Source organism: Rhineura floridana, chromosome 7 (assembly GCF_030035675.1).
Source record: "Rhineura floridana isolate rRhiFlo1 chromosome 7, rRhiFlo1.hap2, whole genome shotgun sequence".
NCBI classification, from domain to species: domain Eukaryota; kingdom Metazoa; phylum Chordata; class Lepidosauria; order Squamata; family Rhineuridae; genus Rhineura; species Rhineura floridana.
In genome coordinates, this window is record NC_084486.1 from 99,025,329 (window position 1) to 99,045,490 (window position 20,162).

At 42.9% G+C, this 20,162-nt stretch overlaps 1 protein-coding gene across 1 annotated transcript in view; it reads left to right on the forward strand.

Moving 5' to 3' along the window:
* ANKMY1 (ankyrin repeat and MYND domain containing 1) overlaps nucleotides 1–20,162 on the forward strand; it is a 48,048-nt gene that overhangs the window by 10,895 nt on the left and 16,991 nt on the right. Inside the window, exons 7-11 of the mRNA XM_061637719.1 lie at nucleotides 1,337–1,737; nucleotides 3,143–3,314; nucleotides 6,055–6,211; nucleotides 7,387–7,514; nucleotides 18,791–18,898. Of these exons, the coding sequence (XP_061493703.1) occupies nucleotides 1,337–1,737; nucleotides 3,143–3,314; nucleotides 6,055–6,211; nucleotides 7,387–7,514; nucleotides 18,791–18,898 (966 nt within the window). The remainder of the gene's footprint in view (nucleotides 1–1,336; nucleotides 1,738–3,142; nucleotides 3,315–6,054; nucleotides 6,212–7,386; nucleotides 7,515–18,790; nucleotides 18,899–20,162) is intronic.

Genomic DNA, 20,162 nt, shown 5'->3' on the forward strand with positions numbered 1-20,162 from the left:
TTTTCTGTAAAGAAAAAAATGAATTATTACCATATTTTGCATATAGTGAAATAGGACAAAAGAGGTGGCTCGTTTCCTTAAATAATTTTTTTCTGCAGTCAGAAAATAGCTTTGGCAGTATTGTCAGCATGTAATGTAAAACGTAAAAATGGATTAGAAGGACATGTGCATGTGTGCTCCAGGCTTGTAGGATAGCAAGGTTTTAAATTATTGTAAAGGGCAATTATTACCAAAAGGCCAGAAATTTGAGACGTGAGCGCAGTCACAATGACTCACAGAAGTCCAGGAAACATATGTTATGGCTAACCCCCACCTCAAATATACAAACCTGATCCATTGGAGATTTTTTGACATGCATTATATATCAGCAAGGTTTTAGAAGTGTGCATGACCTTTTACAATTATTGCTCAGTGGAGGACAATTTTTGTCCAAGTAGCCCTCTTTCAGTTTTAAAATAATTTATTTCTCCTAGATGTCTTAAAAAACTTGCATAACTACAGGCATTGGGCACACTCAGAGTACACCAGCTGAAATCCATGTTTGTGAGTATGACTAACATTGGATATATTCTGATGGTTCAGAATCTAGGAAAGTCTTGATAAGAGTTCTGTATTTTTTGAGCTCCCTATTCCACTCCATGAGCCCTTGTGTTTGTCCAATTGTTCTAGATTGATAGATTCCTGGGACCTCCAACAGTCACTTTTGAGTATTCATAAATAAAAGTACACCCAATACGTATTTTGAATTCAGACATTTTTTAACAATGATGAAAATAAAGTTTAAAATCCCTATTAGTGCATGTGCTGTTCCTCCCTTATGTTGTGTGTATAGGAGCAAACTTACATACTGCTGTGAAAGAGTTGAGTAGCAGCCATTGCCACTTATGATAGCTGGATGTGTTTGTATCTTACAAGTAGCTTACAATAATAATCTAGTGAGTAGTACAAGTGGTATATAGAGTATAATCTGAAGGCTTGTAGTGCAGCAATCTTGCTGACGTGAAGCCGTTCTGGATAGGAGACTTCATAGGAATGCAGGTATGCTGGTTTGAGTTCCATGGAAGAAAGGTAGCATACAAATATATTAAATAAATAAAAGGAATGTGGTGCATTTGACAACTGTTTCTGTAAAATTCTTAAGGACAATAGCCCAGGTCAACTTCTTCACCATTTTGATTGCAACCTAATACAAATTGGATTTGCGTGAGGCTGAGTGTGTGTGTGTGTATAAAATTAACAGATCCTGACAATGCAGCGTTTTCATGTCAGAGCACAGCAATCTGTTTTTGAAAGTAGTAATATCCCAGTTGTTGGGGGGTTTTTTTGCTTGATACAGGCACCAGAGGAAATCCCAGAGGAAATATCTGCAGGATCTATACCATTTTCACAGTCAGAGGTATCTCAACCATCTCAGCCTTCTCAAGACAGTACAGACATCAAAATATCTTCAACTGCCACCCATGTATCACCTGCAGCATTGTCATGCTCTCTTGAAAAGTCGGAATATGGCACGGATTTTGAGGCTAGGTCATCAGAGGATACAGAGTGCAGTGCTGTAGATAAAAGCTCTGAGACAATATGTGGTGTTTACAATTACAAGATCAAGGTTTCTGCAGAAACCATACAGCGTGGTGCAGCTGCTCTTAGCCAACACATGTTAAAAGTGCCATACTTCTCTGACAGTGAAGAGCTTATTCAGGAAGGCACTATAAGAAGAATGGCAGTATCAATAACAGAGTAAGTGATGAAAGAAGAGCACGTGAGCAACCATCTGGAGCCAGTGACCATGTTAGCATTGCTGTTAGGGCAGTCCCAGCTGGGTCTTCCTCAGGATGGATAGCTTCTCTGTAGAAGATATCTGATTGTGCAGTGAAGAGTTTCTTGCAGAAAGGTTGAAGGACTTCACATGGTGTCTCTGAAAACAATGAGACAATTGCTTGTAGCATTGGTGTGTGTGGAGTGATGGTGGAATGCTCCGCTGAATGGCAGCTGATCAGCAATAGAAGGATCTCATGTTCTTGCCTATAGGTGCAATTGAGGGAGTGGTGTCAGTCCTGTGGGAAGGATCCAGTGACACCTGTCAATCATTGGTGGTGGGCAAGCACCCTGCTCTCTCTCTCTCATATCTAACCAGTAACCCACAATTTGTTTTGATTATGTGGTTATGTGTTCCATATTCATGTACTGTATATGCTGTTGTAGTAAGGGGTCCCTCCATGCAAACTTGTTATGCAGGTGTCTTCCTGAAGCTGAATGTGGAACATGGAGCAGACATAATGGTTCCAGTCCAGCATTTGTTCTCCTTCTTAAGAGGCCTGTGAAAGGATAAAAAAGCTACTGTATCCAGCTTCTGGCCCTGTGTTGTGCAGAATTCCAGAGATCTCGCAGCAGCAAGCTGCTATGTTTGTAGACCCCATTTTGTCTGCAGATTTTTATTATCCCAATTACTGGTTGAAACTCTAAAAAAAATCATTAAAAGAAACAACACTTTGGGAACACAAAACTTTTAATAAGATAGAATAGCTAAAAGCATACTGTATTTCAAATCTGTAGTGACAAAAAACATGCAAGTTAGGGGGTTCCTGTCTGTGTAAGGTAGGCAGTTATGCTGTGCAAATTTTGAGTTTATTAGCATTTTAAAAGCCTCTGCCAAGTGCACGGTGGGTTATTTTATGTTGTACGAGAAGGTCAGAAGTAATGTGAGGCTGCAAGAGATTACAGTAATGATGTATTTACAGCTGCTTGTATGACTTGTAGAAGAATTGCTACAGTTCTGGATACAGTTTGAAAGTCATCAGCTGGCTTCAGCCATCACTGAATTTCCAGTCTCTTATCCAGAAAATTGTTTCCTGTTTTTAGTGCTATCACAGTTTGATTGAGTGGCCTCCTCAGTCCAGTTTTTACACTAAGTGTTCCACATTTATCCTCCAAGCATACTGTTACTGTCAGATGCAAAATATATATTACACCTTCCTAGGCTCTTTGTATAGTTGAAAATCATCCTGACTCCCAGGTTTAGAGGGTAGATTATATCTAGTTGAACACCATCGTCACCTCCAGATTTTCACTGTAAGGTTTAGAAACATTGACATTTGCAAAGTGTTTAACAATTGATGGGGTTCTGTTTTCTGCTGGTTTTTAGACACACAAAGAGATTGACTACAATCAAGGTGTTGCTAAGGAGAGGCGCAGATCCCAATATGTGCCGTATCCCTATGTATGTCCTCTTCTTTGCTGTTAAAGCTGCAGATGCAAATGCAGTGAAAATACTTTTAGAAGCTGGAGCAAGGACTGACATACGACTTCCAACCAGAGTAGGGACACCTTGTTTGTGTGTGATAATTAGTAAAAAAAAAGTAGAATTTCAGTTAGTTATTGGACCAATAACATGAATGCTCTTGTGTGAATTTTAGTGTCTTGTACAAGCCTTCATAGCTTGTAACCTACCACCTCAAATACAGCTCACCTGCCAGATACTTGTCAAATCCCTGTTTCTCCAATCTGATGGAGGAAGCAAAAACAGGGATTTTGGTGAGTGAGCCCCTGGTGGGATGTGTCTGGCTTGATAAGTCACAAGTTGTACAGTCTTTGTCTAGTGGAATTCAGATATTCAGACTCAGCTTTGCTGTTTCAAAGGGGCTATTGCAATGAAACTGTTGAGTTGCTTGAATAAAATACTTTTCCCTAAAAGGAGATCTTTAAAAACACATCTGTAATATGAATCTGTGATACTACCAGCATTTCTAGTTCTTTAAAAAGACTGAGGAATATTTAAAATCTAGGCTTGGAGTATAACTCTAAAATCAAGTAAAGGTATATTCCTGTGCAATGGCACACAAAGTGGTCTATGGTTGTTGTTATGGGCCTTCAAGTTGATTACGACTTATGGCGACCCTATGAATCAGCGACCTCTAATAGCATCTGTTATAAACTACCCTGTTCAGATCTTGTAAGTTCAGGTCTGTGGATTCCTTTATGGAATCAATCCATCTCTTGTTTGGTCTTTCTCTTTTTCTTCTCCCTTCTATTTTTCCCAGCATTATTGTCTTTTCTAGTGAATCATGTCTTCTCATGATGTGTCCAAAGTATGATAACCTCAGTTTCATCATTTTAGCTTCTAGCGATAGTTCTGGTATAATTTGTTCTAACACCCAGTTATTTGTCTTTTTTGCAGTCCATGGTACCCGCAAAGCTCTCCTCCAACACCACATTTCAAAGGAGTTGATTTTTCTCTTACCCACTTTTTTCACTGTCCAACTTTCACATAGAGATTGGGAATACCATGGTCTGAATGATCCTGACTTTAGTGTTCAGTTATACATCTTTGCATTTGACAACCTTTTCTAGTTGTCTCATAGCTGCCCTCCCCAGTCCTAGCCTTCTTCTGATTTCTTGACTATTCTCTCCATTTTGGTTAATGACTGTGTCAAGGTGTTGATAATCCTTGACAAGTTCAATGTCCTCATTGTCAGTGTTAAAGTTACATAAATCTTCTGTTGTCATTACTTTAGTCTTTTTGATGCTCAGCTGTAGTCCTATATTAATAAGCAAGTCAAGCAGACCCACACTTTTTGTTGTTCATTGCAGTTCATTGTAACTGATTACTGCTCCATGTTAACTGGCTTTGTGGTGGTTGAAATTACTTTTACATAGCACATAGATAAGCTATTCCTAGTACTGTCTTCTCTTTTCCCCATGCTGAATAATGTCTCTGTTTTTCACTTCTAATGGTAATTGTAATAATAAATGTAGTTACGTAAACCTATCCTGTTTCCTGAAGATGGTACAGTGGTTCATGTGATAAGTCTATTGGGCTGCAATCCCACAAGTACAGTGGGAATTACTTCAAAGTGAGTATGTATAGGCTGGTGCAGTGAGTCTTCTTTTCTTAATGAATAAAAGCTAATGCTACTCTCCTGTTGCAGAGTGGCTTTTGAGCCTTTGGAGTTGTCTGCTAATGGAAGAAGAGGGGATGGAATTTTCCCTGATTCCCCCTGCAGCACCTTCTATGCTGTTTTGTAGTGTTCCTCAACTCTCTGGAATAGATTTCATGAGTGCATGGGGCTGCAGCAGGAGTGGTGTGGTGGAATTGGAGAAAATAATCTCTTCTCTTACATTAGCACATGTCTCCGCTGGATCAAAAGCTGCTCTTTAGCTGTTTTGCGCGTGGGACAGCAGCATTGGATTTCACCCTATAATTTTATCAGTGCAGAAGAAAATTATTTTTACTGATTGTTATTAGTTTGCAGCAATTCATCCCCATCTCTAGACATTAGAACAGAGAGATTCTAGAGGAATTTAATATTTGTTTATTTATTTGATTTATATCCCACCCTTCCTCCCAGTAGGAGCCCAGAGCAGCAAACAAAAGCACTAAAACACGTTAAAACATAAAAACAGACTTCTAAAAAATATTAAAACAATACATCTTTAAAAACATTTTTTAAAAAAAGCTTTACAAACTTTTTTTTAAAAAGGTTTAAAACATATTAAAACATAATTCTAGCAGACTGATTAGTGTCAGTAATAATGGAAACTTACATAGGAACGCTTGTGTGTGCATGTGTTGAGTTGGACCAGGTTCTCTATCCTCAATTGATCTTGGTGTTATAATGATGTGGTGGGTGTGTACTGAAGCTTTAACAGGGAACGTTCCCAAATAAAGGATCAGATTGAATGTGTGGATTTGCTGCTTTGCATAGACTCTTAAGGGGCAGAGATCTTTCTTTATGAATCTATCTTGCCTGGACTGGTTTTAAATTTAGACCATGCAGCCTAACCAGTCTCATCTTGTGGGAATTTATTGTATTTCTGACTACTTAGCTTCTTAATATGCATACCTCAGGTATTTATGTTACATGGGGGTTAGGTGTCTTTAATTTTAGCAGAAATGGTAAATATATGCCATTGAACATTGCAGTGTGTAGTTGCAGTGTTCAATGGCATATATTTACCATTTCTGCCATAATATAATATGCTAGGACTGCACAGTAGTGAAATATTTTTGTAATTTGTGATTGAATATTGGAGGTCAATAAAGCATTTGTTTTTCAGCTTGGAGGCATAGCTCCTCTTCATATTGCTGCTGCCCTTCCTAGTGAAGAAGGGGTTGAAATAACAGAATTACTACTGCATTCAGCTACAGACCCTGATGTAAGAGCAGAAGATGAGAATGATATATATAGGCTTGATAGGACTTCAGTCAAGGTATGTGTGTGGAATTCCATCACTGTCATCTGTGCAGGAGAAGAGCAAGGAATTAACTTGTTTTTGGCAAAAGTGGTGTGAAAAATAGTTGCATTGTAACCCAATAATAATTATGCTTCTTATCCTGAAACTGTGCTTCTGGAAATAAATGTAGCAGAAAATGGGGTCACAACAATATATATTCAGGGAGTAGAGAGCCAGTGTGGTGTAGTGGTTAAGGTGCTGGACTACGACCTGGGAGACCAGGGTTCGAATCCCCACACACCCATGAAGCTCACTGGGTGACCTTGGGCCAGTCACTGCCTCTCAGCCTCAGAGGGAGGCAGTGGTAACCACCTCTGAATACTGCTTACCATGAAAACCCTATTCATAGGGTTGCCGTAAGTCAGGATCGACTTGAAGGCAGTCCATTTCCATATTCGGAGTGTGGTCAGTTCCAAATATATATCAAATGTTCTATTGCTGTAAGCCTGGCTGTGCCTACTTCCTCTTCCTAAACTGGTTTGCTTTTTCAGGCAAGTGGGTAGAGGGCTATCAACATCTCCATCTAAAAGAATCTGGGCAGCTGGACTAGGAAAGATCGCAGCCCAAGAGTTTGGAAGGACACTGGTAGTGCTGGGATAGATGAACCTGTGGTCTGACTCAGTAAAAGGCAGCTTCCTATGTCTCTACAGCACATGGTGAGCCAGTGTGGCGTAGTGGTTAGAGTGTTGGACTACGACCTGGGAGACCAAGGTTCGAAACCCCACATAGCCATGAAGCTCACTGGGTGACCTTGGGCCAGTCACTGCCTCTCAGCCTCAGAGGAAGGCAGTGGTAAAACCACCTCTGAATACCTCTTACCATGAAAACCCTATTCACAGGGTCGCCATAAGTCAGAATCGACTTGAAGGCAGTCTGTTTCCATTTTCACAGCACATGATTGGAGTATATGTAGCTGTGAACAGTAGCAAGCACCTTTTAACTGCACTTTTAGAATAAGTGATGTAGATTTCTGAGGGAAGCTGTGAAATTCTCATAACAGATTATGACTACCGATTAGAGATAATTCAAGGAGGATGGTTGCTCTTTCACTCTACGGGAGCAGACTGTGAAACTCCTTGAGGTGCCTACAACCTTTCTACACCCATGATTCTCTCCCATTTCTACCTTACCTATAGAATGAACTTACTGAAGCAGTCTCTATTATTAGAATGAATAATGAATTGGGACCACCCAAAAGCTACTACAAAGAATGTACTATTATTCCAGAGGAAGGTGGGAGGACTCCTCTTCATATTGCCTGTGAGAGGGAGGATAATTATAAGGTGAGTGGTACCTGTGGGAATCTCCTTTCCACAAGCTAATTCTTCTTCATTAGCTTTTGTAGTCTGTATCCCTCTGCATCTTCAAAAGTTACATTGGTAAGGAGTTCGTGTTAAAAGGAGGAATTACACATCTCCCACATTGGAAGCCTTCTCTTTCTGGAAAGAGAAATTAGGTTGCTGATCTCAAATTTACCTATCCCAAGGAGAGGATGGATACAGTGTAGGTCAAGAGTTTAGATTCTGAGACTCAAACTAGGGATTCTACCTTCAACCTTCAACCATACTTGAGGCCATGTGTCCAGCGGGTTTCCAATACGCACAGCAGCTGAGGATTGGTAGGCGGGGAGGGGGGGTGGCAGTTATTTATCGGGAGTCCTTGGTTTTCACCAGACCCCCTCTCCACGAGACCAAGTTTGTCAATTGTATGTACTGGAGGTTGGGACCAAAGGGCAGTTTAGGGATTCTGCTTGTGTACCGCCCACCCAGCTGCACAGCAGACTCCCTGACCAAGGTGCTCGAGGTGGTCTCGGCTGTGCGGTTATTTACCCCGAACTTATTAGTTTTGGGGGATTTTAACGTGCATGCCGAGGCCGCTCTCACTGGAGCCCCTTGGGATTTCATTGAAACCATGACTTCGTGGGAACTGCACCTAAGTAATATGGGTCCCACCCATGTAGCCGGTCATACTATAGACCTTGTGTTTGTCTCGGGAGAGGAGGGAAGTGTTCTGAAAATGGGGACGGTTACTTCTAGCCCTGTGTCATGGTCAGATCGCTATTTGGTGAATATGGATCTCTCACTGCCACATACCCTTCACAGGGGACAAGGACCCATTAGGATGGTCCGCCCCAGACGTTTGATGGAGCCTGAAGGATTCCTGAATGCGCTGGGTGATTTGGAGCTTACTGAAGGACACCCGGTCGAAACCCTGGTGATGGAGTGGAACAGGGAGATCACTAGGGCAATAGACCGGGTGGCACCAAAACGTCCTCTCCCCCTGAATAGAACTCAGACTGCACCCTGATATACACCACGATTACGCGGTCTGAGACAGGAGGTGAGACGACTAGAGCGCCGATGGCGGAAATCTTGCGCTGAAGACGATCGAACACTGGTTAGAGCGGCAATAGCAGCCTACCAGCGGGCAACAAAGGCAGCGAAAAGGCAGTTTTTCGCTGCCTGTATTGCATCAGCAGAGTGTTGTCCCAGGAGGCTGTTCCAAGTGGTCCGAAGCCTGGTCGGTCCAGCTGCTCAGGAACCTATGGAACAATCAAAAGCCTCCTGTGACACATTTGCCAAACACTTTGCCGATAAAATCGAACGCCTAAAGGGCAAGATTCCGTACGCCGTGGTTACAAATAGTGTTCCAGAGGCGGCCAGTTGCATTCCGGTCTGCTGGGATCGGTTTCGCCCTCTTCTCTCTGATGAAGTGGACAAGGTGTTCTCTACTGTGAAGCCAACCACTTGCTTATTTGATCCTTGCCCTTCTTGGCTCATTATGAGCTGTAAAGAGAGACTGGGCAAAGGGATCAAGGTAGTGGTTAATGCGTCCTTGGAGGAGGGTGCAATGCCATCAGCCCTCAAGGAGGCAGTGATAAGACCTATTTTGAAAAAGCCCTCCTTAGATCCCCAAGAATTGAACAACTTCCGCCCAGTCTCTAATTTACCATTCTTGGGCAAGGTGATTGAGTGAGTGGTGGCTGAACAGTTACAGACACACTTGGAGGAAGCAGATTATTTAGATCCTTACCAATCGGGCTTCAGGACTGGACATGGAACTGAAACAGCCTTGGTCGCTCTGGTAGATGATATGAGGAGGGTGTTGGATAGAGGAGAACACACTTTCCTCGTCCTCCTGGATCTCTCAGCGGCTTTCGATACCGTTGACCATGGTATCCTTTTACATCGCCTGGAGGGATTGGGAATACGAGGCACTGTTTTACAGTGGTTCCGCTCCTATCTCTCCAGCAGATACCAACGGGTAGCGTTGGGGGATGAGGTCTCAGACCCTTGGCCACTCAACTGTGGTGTGCCACAGGGTTCTATCCTCTCCCCCATGCTATTCAACATTTATATGAAACCGCTGGGAGCCATCATCAGGAGTTTTGGGCTGCAGTGTCACCAATATGCGGATGACATGCAGCTCTATCTCTCATTTAAATCTTCACCAGAGTTGGCTGTGGATACCTTGTCCAATTGCCTGGAGTCCGTAAGTGGATGGATGGGAGAGAACAGGCTGAAGCTGAATCCCGACAAGACTGAGGTGTTACTAGTGGGGGATAAGAGAAGGTTGGGAAATTTAGACTTGGTACTTAATGGGGTGAGATTACCCCTAAAGGACCAAGTCTGCAGCCTAGGGGTCATATTGGACTCCCAGCTGTCTATGGAGGCTCAGGTTTCGGCAGTGAGCCGGGCAGCTTGGTACCAACTTCATCTGGTACAGAGGCTGCAACCGTACCTTCCTATACATCTGCTCCCACGAGTAATACATGCCCTGGTCTCCTCTTGATTAGACTATTGTAATGCGCTCTACGTGGGTTTACCCTTGAAGACGGTCCGGAAACTGCAGCTGGTACAGAATGCGGCAGCTCGCTTAATAAAGCAGAGCCGTCGCCGGGACCACGTCACCCCAGTGTTGATAGAACTACACTGGTTGCCAGTTGTGTACCGGGCCCAATTCAAGGTGTTGGTATTTACCTTTAAAACCCTATACAGTCTCGGCCCAGTTTATCTGAAGGAGCACCTCCAGTATCACCAAATATGCCGCCAAACGAGATCTGCTTCACAAGACCTTCTCTTGGTCCCACCGATGAAAACAGCTAGGTTGGTGCGGACCAGAGAGAGGGCATTTTCAATCATGGCCCCCACCCTCTGGAATTTACTTCCATTTGACCTCCGACATGCCTCCTCCCTGATGGTTTTTCGCCGAGCCTTAAAGACCTGGCTATTCAGGCAGGCCTATGGGATCTCTGGGGTGGGTTAGGTTTTTATACTGTATTACTGAAGGGATGGTCTTAGATAATGTGATCTTAATACTGTGATTGTTGATTTTATGTGTTTTATTGTGTTTTGTATTTTATATTGTTGTACGTCGCCCAGAGTGTCCGTTAATTCGGACAGATGGGCGACTAACAAATAAAATTTTATTATATTATTATTAACCTGTAACAAATTCAAGAGGAAATCTGAAAATACCACTGGAAATACGAGTTCTTTTCCAAACTGCACAATAAAAGAAGTACTTAACTGGTCACTGAGTGGTCGTACATAATAGTAATACCTCAAGGTTTAAACTTCAAGTTAAGTTATCCAGACAATTAAGTTACAGTGTGATAGAGCAGGGGTGGAGGACTTCTGGCCTGTGGGCCAATCTTGGCCTGCCAGGGGGTCCAGTTTGGCCCATGAAGCCATTTTCCCTCAAACTACGCCAACCCACCCATCTGCTGATGTCACGGATGACATTAGCTGGTGGGTGGGAGGACAGGGTTTAAATCTGCATTGGCTTTGTGCCCTGTTCCCAGTGGAGAACAGGAGCCAAGGCAGCAGAGCACCCTCTCCAGTATTGTAGAGCCCAGTTTGCAGCTTAGTACACCACTGAACTAAGGACAATGTAAAGGCTGGACAATGGCTAGAGCACAAGTGGCGAAATATGTGCTGTGAGGCTGATCGGGCACAAGTAAAACATCATAACCATACCTACTGTGTGGCGGTGATGGCAGCAAAGGAGGCCCACTTCTCTGCCTCCATAGCATCCTCAAGTAGCCGTCCAGTTGAGCTTTTTTGTATTGTCAGGGGTCTATTGACATCAACTCCAGGAAATGGAGTTTTAGACCCTTCAGAGGCCCGCTGAATTGTTTGCAAGGCACTTTGGGGTAAAGTTGCTCGCCTCTGTAGCAACCTTGATGCCCCCTCCACATGTACTGTTATCCCCAGTGAGGTGTCCAGTGCAACGTCTCCTGCTGTTTCTTGGGATCAGTTTCAGTTGATGCAGCCTGATGACGTGGACAAGGTGCTTGTGACGATGTGACCAGTAATGTGTCCTCTCAACCCTTGCCCTTCTTGGCTTATTAAAGCTTGCCAAGGCGGTATGACTGAATCAATCCAGGGTGTGGTCAATGCTTCTTTGTGGGAGGGAGTGGTCCCAGCCTCCCTGAAAGAGGTGGTGATCCAACTGCTCTTGAAAAAGCCTACCCTGGACCCACTGGTTTGTGACAACTACCACCCAGTCGCAAATAGCCCCTAGGGAAGATGAATTTTAGAGGGTTGTAATGCAGCAAACCCTCCATGGCACAGAGTGGTAAGCGGCGGTAACGCAGCCGAAGCTCTGCTCACGGCCGGAGTTCGATTCCAACGGAAGGAGGAAGTTGAATCTCTAGTAAAAGGGGTTGAGGTCCACTCAGCCTTCCACCCCATATATACGGTCTGCCTAGTAAATGTCGCAAGACGTCACCCTAAGAGTCGGAAACGACTCGTACTATAAGTGCGGGGACACCTTTACCTTTTAATGCAGCAATTGCAGGTACTCTTGGATGAAACACGTTATCTTAACCCCTTCCAATCTGGGTTCAAACCTGGTTATGGGACTGAATTGGCCTTGGTTGCCCTGATGGGTGACCTTTATTGGGAGAAGGACAGGGAGTGCGACCGTTATACTTTCTTGATCTCTCAGTGGCTTTTGATACCATTGACCATGGTATTCTTCTGAGCTGTCTTGGTGAGATGGGTATCGGGGGCACTCGTTTACAGTAGTTCCAATCTTATCTTCAATATCGTTTTCAGAGAATAGCGATGGGTGATTGTCTTTCGGTCCCCTGGCAGTTGTGCTGTGGGGTGCTGCAGGGTACTATCTTGTTTCCAATACTGTTTAACATCTATATCGAACCTTTGGGAGCAGTTATCAGGAGATTTGGGGTAAGGTGTCAGCAGTATGCTGATGATGTTGAGCTTTATTTCTCTGTAACGTCTTGAATCGGGAGAGACCGTGCAAGCCCTGGACCGGTGCCTGGACTCGGTGGTGGACTGGATGAGGCCAATAAACTGAGTCTGAATCCTAGTAAGATGGAGGTGTTGTGGGTTTGTGCCTCCTGAGTTTGGATAATTGGTCAGCTGCCTGCTTTGGATGGGATCGTACTCCCTCTGAAAGAGCAGGTCCATAGTCTGGGGGTGCTGCTGGATCCATCTTTGTCGCTAGAGGCCCAAGTAACCTCAGTGGCTAGAAGTGCCTTTTATCAGCTTCGGATGGAAAGATAGCTGCTGCTGTTTCTAGACTGGGATAGCCTGACCACTGTTGACCATGCACGGGTAACTTCCAGGTTAGATTACTGTAATGCACTCTAGGTGGGCTGCCCTTGAGTTTAGAAGCTGCAGCTGGTGCAAAATACAGTGGCATGACTGCTCATTGCAGTAAGGTATCGCCAACATGTTATCCCACTGCTGAAAGAATTGTATTGGCTGCCTATTAGCTACTGGGCTAAGTTCAAGATGCTAGTTTTGGTATATAAAGTCCTATACAGCTTGGGACCAGGATACCTGAAAGATCATCTTGTCTCTTATATACCCAGTCGATCACTACGCTGTGCAGGTGAGGGCCTCCTGCAGATACCATCTTATCAGGAGATCAGTTCCACAAAACATAAGGAGACCTTTAGTGTTGTGGCACCAACAATTTAGAAGCCCCTCCCCTTAAATATTAGACAGGCACCATCTCCGTTATCTTTTCGGCGCCTGCTGAAGACCTTCCTCTTTCAATAAACCTTAAGACATTTTGTTTTAATATGTGTTAAAGTCTTTTGTTTTATTATGTTTTAGAGTGTTTTTAGTGTTTTTGTTTGCTGCCCTGGGCTCCTGGGAGGAAGGGCGGGATAGAAATTGAAATAAATAAATAAATAAAACCTGAGCTCTGTTCATCAGCTAATGAAGGGATCTTAAAGCCTTTTGCAAAAGTGCACTTTGAAACAGCTCTGCACTTCTTCTTTGAGTGTGCTTGCAGCAGTGGCAGTTAGGCTCCTTTCTCCTGCCCCTCACCCTGCTGCCACCTGCTCACTCACCTGAAGGAGAAGGGGGAAGGTCCAATGGGAATGTGGGAGCTGTCTTAGAGCCCTTTGCAAAAAGTGCTCTGAAGCAGTTGCCTGCCTTCTCCTTTAAACATCAGAGCAAGCCGGAGGATGGGAGATTTTCCTGCTGTCGCCCACTTGCCTGCTTGCTTTGATGTTTCAAGTAGAAGGGTGATGGTGGCATCATTGCAGGAACTTTTTTGCTCTTAAAAAATACTTGATTTGATTCTTTGAATGCTGCTTATTCCCTGTCTCCATTGCATGTCTCCCCAGTTTGCCTGTCCTTGCAAAGATAAACATCAGGTTGCTATTCATTGTGCTGCAAAGAGACTTCTTATCATAACATAGGGCTAGGATATTGTTCTTTTGGCCCTGAATCGGAGCTATAGCGAGTCCAGTAGTAGAGCAACACTGGAGCAGTGTCAAACTTTGACCACTAGAGGTCCTTAGCACGTCATTAAATTAAAAGGCAGCTTCCCTTTTCAAGACAGAAAGAATTCCTGAGAACTGGTTTAAGCAAAAGTTCAACATTAAGAACAAAATAACATTTAGTTCACAGTTTGGAAGAAGTAGCACTGCTAAAATGAAAAATTGCTAGTTAAATTGTTGACTAGCCAACTACAAATGGAATGTCATTTACAGCCAATCTAGCAGTACATTCAGCTGGGAGGCTGCCTGCAGTCTAAGAATAGCTTATATAAGCAGTTTTCTCAGGAAGGGGGGGAAACACAATTTGCTATGTTTTCACATTACACAAGAAGTGTGTACAGCAAATTTGTGAGACACTTGTGATTCTCCTGTTCCTATATAGCATGTGAAACATTGGGCCCCAAGCCTGTAGCAGCTTTAGAGATACCCTCTTACAGATGCCTGCCCATTCTTCTCTATTGCCATACAGTGATAAGACCTGTGGCAGGGCTAAGCCATCTACACCAGCCTTGGATCAGGGGGTAAGGACAAACCTATTGCTGTAAAGGAGGCATCTAGTGTTTAAAACACTCTCTAGGCCTCTGACTGCAACTGAACCGGGGTCAAACTAGATTTAATACGGACGTTCCATGATCATGGATCTTGTGGATTTTAATAGCCTGTGTGTATCTCTGTGTGTGTGGCAAATAGGATTGACAGAGGGAGGGGCTAATCATTTCTACCCGTGCTATTTTCCTAATTTAAATAAATACCTAAAATTGCTATTTAACTTGCAAGGGAGAACACACTGATACTGTACAAGAGACCTGTACGTTTTCCCCATGGGGCAAATAGCTTGGCTGAAAAAATGGACTGCCTTCAAGTCGATCCCGACTTATGGCTACCATATGAATAGGGATTTCATGGTAAGTGGTATTCAGACGGAGTTTACCATTGCCTCCTTCTGAGGCTAGTCCTCCCCAGCTGGCTAGGGCCTGCTCAGCTTGCCACAGCTGCACAAGCCAGCCCCTTCTTTGTCCACAACTGCCAGCTGGGGGGCAACTATCCTCCTTGGGACTATGCAGCTTGCCCACGGCTGCACAGATGGCAGGCCACGTAACCCCTGAGCCACTCACTGTGGGGGTGATCTTTAGCTGGCCCTTGACAGCCAGGAGACACAAGCGGGGATTTGAACTCACAGACCCTGGACTCCCAGCCAGGCTCTCCTCCCCACTATGCTATACCAGCTCTCATAGCTTGGCCAGGGGATGCAATTTAAACTGGGAAACAGCCAGGGGAAAAGGATTGAACCTGCTCCCATTCAACACTGAAGCCCTGATCTGATTCGTCCCCTGTCACTTAGTGGTGGTTATTGATTTCTTTTCGAAAACTATAGGAGATCCTTACTTGGGAAATTCTGTATCACATCTAGTTGTACCTTCTAAAACAGTTTTGGTGTACCTTTGGCTCTGCATATGTAGATGAACTACAACTCTCATTATCCCTGGCCATTGGCCATGCTTGTTGGGCTGATGGGGGTTGTAGTTCCTCAACGTCTGGTCCCCCAGTTCTTCTCTAAAAGAAGTCATAGGAACGCATTGGTCACCAACCAAATTTTGTAAAGTAGGACATCCCAGTCAGGGAATAGTTATATGTTTGTATTCCAGACACCAAGAGAATAGCAAATAAATATGATTTCTAAATGTGTCCCTTGCCTTTACTTTAACAATATCCAAGCTTATGGTTTAGGATCTGTTGAAATAACAAAAAGCCTGGGTCTTACTGCTTGCTTTAATGGAATTTTCAACATTAGAAGATGAAAACTACTGGAGCATTTTTCAGTTCTCCCACTGTACAGAAACTCTTATACACTGGGAAAGAGAGCTTTTGCCAGATCTCTTCTCCAGTTTTTAGACCTGCATGAATATGAATAGCTAGGGCACCCTTCAAGTCTCTTGCTTTTCTTCCCAATCTCCATTCCTGCCCCCCCCCAGCTATTTTTATTTACTCTTGGATAGCTTTAATAGGGTGGTGGTTGAAAAGAGATAAGATGGGAAGTACTGTTTCTCTGAATTAAAATAGACAGTAAACACTGGTTCAAGGTAATACTCTTTGTGAGTTCACTGGGACTTACTTCAGGTAAGCGGCCATGGATTGTGGCCTAAGGCCAACTAGGAGGTGGTCGTAGTAAAATGGGAAATGTTAAAAATATAGTTCAGCACCATATTTGAGATTTCTCACTGAACAATTAAGTTTTTTATTTGTTAGTTACATTTGATGATTGAGTCCGGTAGATTAACAAAACTGGAAAGTTCTATTTAATCGGCTGCAATGTGTTGTGCCCAATATACTGTCTCATTTCAGGAACTGATTGTTTCATTGACATAGATTTCTTTGCAGTTTTGTATTGCTGCCATCAGTTACACAAATAAAGTCAATAACCCAACTTTTCCTCTCATCTTCTCATTCATAATTAACAATCTGTAATTATGGGAAGTCTTTGTTTATAGCAGGTTAGTCCATTTTTTTCTTGCATTGGTTTTCAGCTATGAAGCTCAAAATAGAAAACTAGTCTTTACTGGATTTATACTGTCTGTTTCATCAACCAAAAGATGTATATTTGCAACATACCATTTCTTTCAGGTTAGAATTAACTGCAGAATTTTGACTGAAATAGCCTTATTTAGTTTTGCAGTTAGATGAATCTCTTCCCATTGTCTCTTTGTTTCTTTCTAGCCTCTTTACAAATGTCTGTGCAACATTCTGTGCCATTTATCAACTCTGTCCCATTCACAACTTTGCCCCATTTACAAATAGTAGTTATGGGTTCACTTATTCTCAGCCTCAGAGGAAGGTAATGGTTAACCACCTCTGAATACTGCTTACCATGAAAACCCTATTCATAGGGTCACCATAAGTTGGGATCGACTTGAAGGCAGTCAATTTTCATTTTATTTTCCTCACTACTCATCTGATGTAACATTTCTGCAAGGCTGTTGTGTAGAAGACTTGCTTTTTCTATTACATTAATTAGATATTAAAACACTCCTTTCATCTTCCAAGAGATATTTGTATGAAAACTTTCAGTATTGGCCAGGATTGAGAAAGCTACTATATAGCTTTCTTTGAAAGACAGACACACTCATAGGCAATATCTTTTTGAAAGTCCTCTCAGTTTCAAAAGTGGTTTGCTGTGTGGCATGGAGGGCACCTGTTCAAGAGCATACAAAGTCCCATTGAGCATGTGGAACTAGTTCCACGGTTCTCTGGCTCAAAACCATTGTCTTATTCAGTGTCCTGATAACATTTGTCATCAATTTTGAATATTTATATAGACAATGTATAGACTTCTTAATGTTAAATAAAAAAATATCGAAGTGGTCAACACTGGGGAAGAACCAAAACACTAATATTAAAACACAGTGTACAATATCCACAGAGAGAAAAGTATCTGAAACATCAGCTACTGAACAGTAAGATTCAGCACTCCTATTTAACATTATCCATCAATAAAAAAAAAGGCTTTAGCTAGTTTCCAAAACATGCTACAGTTGGTGTCCCCTGGATCACATCAATACCTGATGTAGCTAAATATTTGCTCTTTATGTTTGGTCAGGTTGATGGGTTCAAGGCTTAAGTAGGAAAGATAAGCAGGCCATACCTGAAAATCTGTAAAAATTGTTTCCTTCCCTTGCCACTCCGTAAAACCCCAGAGATGAATGGTTGAAGTGCCATTTTTACTTAATTTTTTTTAATAAAAAAACTTTACAGAAATCGGTGTGTCTTTCTACTAGCTTCATTTATTATTTATTTATATTCTGCCTTCTATCTGACCACAGGTCTCCAAGGCAGCTATGATGAGAGGAAACTAAGCCATAGTAAACATAGAAAGATTTATTTTTTTTAAGGGCAGTTGTGACTGATGAAGGCATCGGGGATGATGACAATACAGAACTTCTTTTCCCCAATTCTTGTCTATTAGTTACTGCTCCTGCACCAAAGGCGGAAATTCCCCCAGCCCTGATGCAGAAGCAAGCAGGGCCAGGCAACACCAGGGTCTTTTGCCCTAGGAGTGGAGCTTCATGCCTAGGCAGCCATACAGTCTTGTTTTGTGGTCCCAGCTCTTTCTAGTGGCAGGGGTGACTGATGGAAGCACTGGTGGCATTGGTAAAGTGTTCCCCCCCAGATGCTATTCATGCATTATAGGGTGACATGCAGAGCTTACCATCTAAATTTATTGTGGGGAGGAACAGGCAAGATAAAATGGAAAGAATATCTGCAAATGCAGTTGCACAAATTTACGTTTCCTTTTTCTAAGGTGGGTGAAGGTTAAGATTAAGCCAAAGGCTTTTTCAGTTGTAATATAAGATCACCAAAACATGCACTTGGTATTAAAAAGTTCTGGATTGCAGCTTCTGTTAGTACTGTCCCTGTGTGGTCAAGTCACCTAAACCAGTACCCTCTGTGTGCTTCCTTCACAGAAGTGCATGAACAAGAGTCTTGCAGATGGAGGAGATCTGTTTGTGTGCATTGAAATCCCCATGTCCACAATGCTCTAGGAATATGTCTTTATTCAGAGGCTTAATTCTACGCCTTCATGTTGCTGCATCAAATCCTTAACTTCTGTCATGTCATACTGAACTGAAGTTTTTTATTGGTGTGCATGTTGGTGAATGTCCAATCCAATTTTTCACTTCACAATTAGAGATGTATGCATGTCTTTGCTTTAACATATGTTGTTTTAAATATGTAATTTAATAACAAAAAAAACCTTGGTCCATTATTTTTCATGTTAATTGTATTTTCCTCTTTCAGAATGCAAGCAAAGTTATTCGTCTTCTTTTAGATCACAGTGCAAATCCAAATGTCCTGTGGAGTGGCCATTCCCCTCTTTCGCTGGCTATAGCTAGTGGAAATGATCAGGTAGGTATTCTTCTCTTCACTCCATATTCTTTGAAAAAAGACTAGAACATTGCTGCAATGTGAGACTGATCATTACAACTCTTATTTAAAGAGTAACTGATTGCAAACAATTCATGCAATGACGTTAGTGCATGCAGTGGACAATTATAATAAATCTTCTCTGAAACACATAAAAGGAGAAATGTGCACATTATTATGTAACTGGGTCCTTTCTCTAACCTTTATTGGAATCTTACTGGACTCTTGGACATTGACCCAGGAAAATATTGCTAAGCACAAACTATAAACTACTTTTATAGCCTGCCCTATTTCATAGCTTTGCAAGTATGTTGATGTAGATTTCAATATTACTGTTAAAAACCTGATGGAATTTGGGGTGGGGGAATGAGGACAATGACAATGAACTGTGACTGAAGGCCGAACTGCATTTGACCTGATTCACATGGTTTGGCTTTGTGTGGCTGATTTATTTATTTAACATATAGCTTGCACAAGGGCCCCTGGGCTGGAGTCGAACTGTGGCATGGTGGGAGGAGAGATTTAATCCTTTGGTCCCATTGTGGTCCCAGTCAGAATCCCCCCCATGCCTGCTATTCGCAATGGGAGAAAAACCCTGACTGGCACATTTGGGCCCCCATTTGGGGGCAGCTGCCTCATAGAATCATAGTGTTGGAAGGTACCTAAGAGGGCATCTTGTCCAACCCCCTGCTTATTGCAGGAATCTTGCAACTATCGCATCTTAACAGTTGGCCATTCAGCCTGTACTTAAACACCTCCAGTGAAGGAGAATCCACGACCTTCCGAGGCAGTCTGTTCCGCAGTCTCTTACTGTTAGGAACTTTCTCCTAATATTTAGCTGAATTCTGCTCCCCCTGCAGTTTCCACCAACTGGAGCAACAGGGAATAAGTCTGCTCCATCTCCTGCATGAGAGCCCTTCAGATATTTGATGAAGGCTGCTAGAATGTCCTTCTCTTCTTCTTAGGCTCAACCTATCACTGGATCCCTCCCCATTCTAGTCATCCATTTGTCCACCATCCTCTTGACGTGCTTGAAGCTCACCTGCTACTTTTGCTGCACCCCTTTGCTGTTTCCTCGTGGTGACAGCCTCACATTTTGCTGCCAAGGCAAGACCAAGGGGAGGGAGGCAGCTGGACAGCCAGGGCTGCTTCATCCATCCAGTTAGCCCTGCCTGTCTCTTGGTCATGCTTGCCACCAGTGCAGGGAGATTTAAGAGTGAGACTATAAATTCTGTGAGTTGCTACT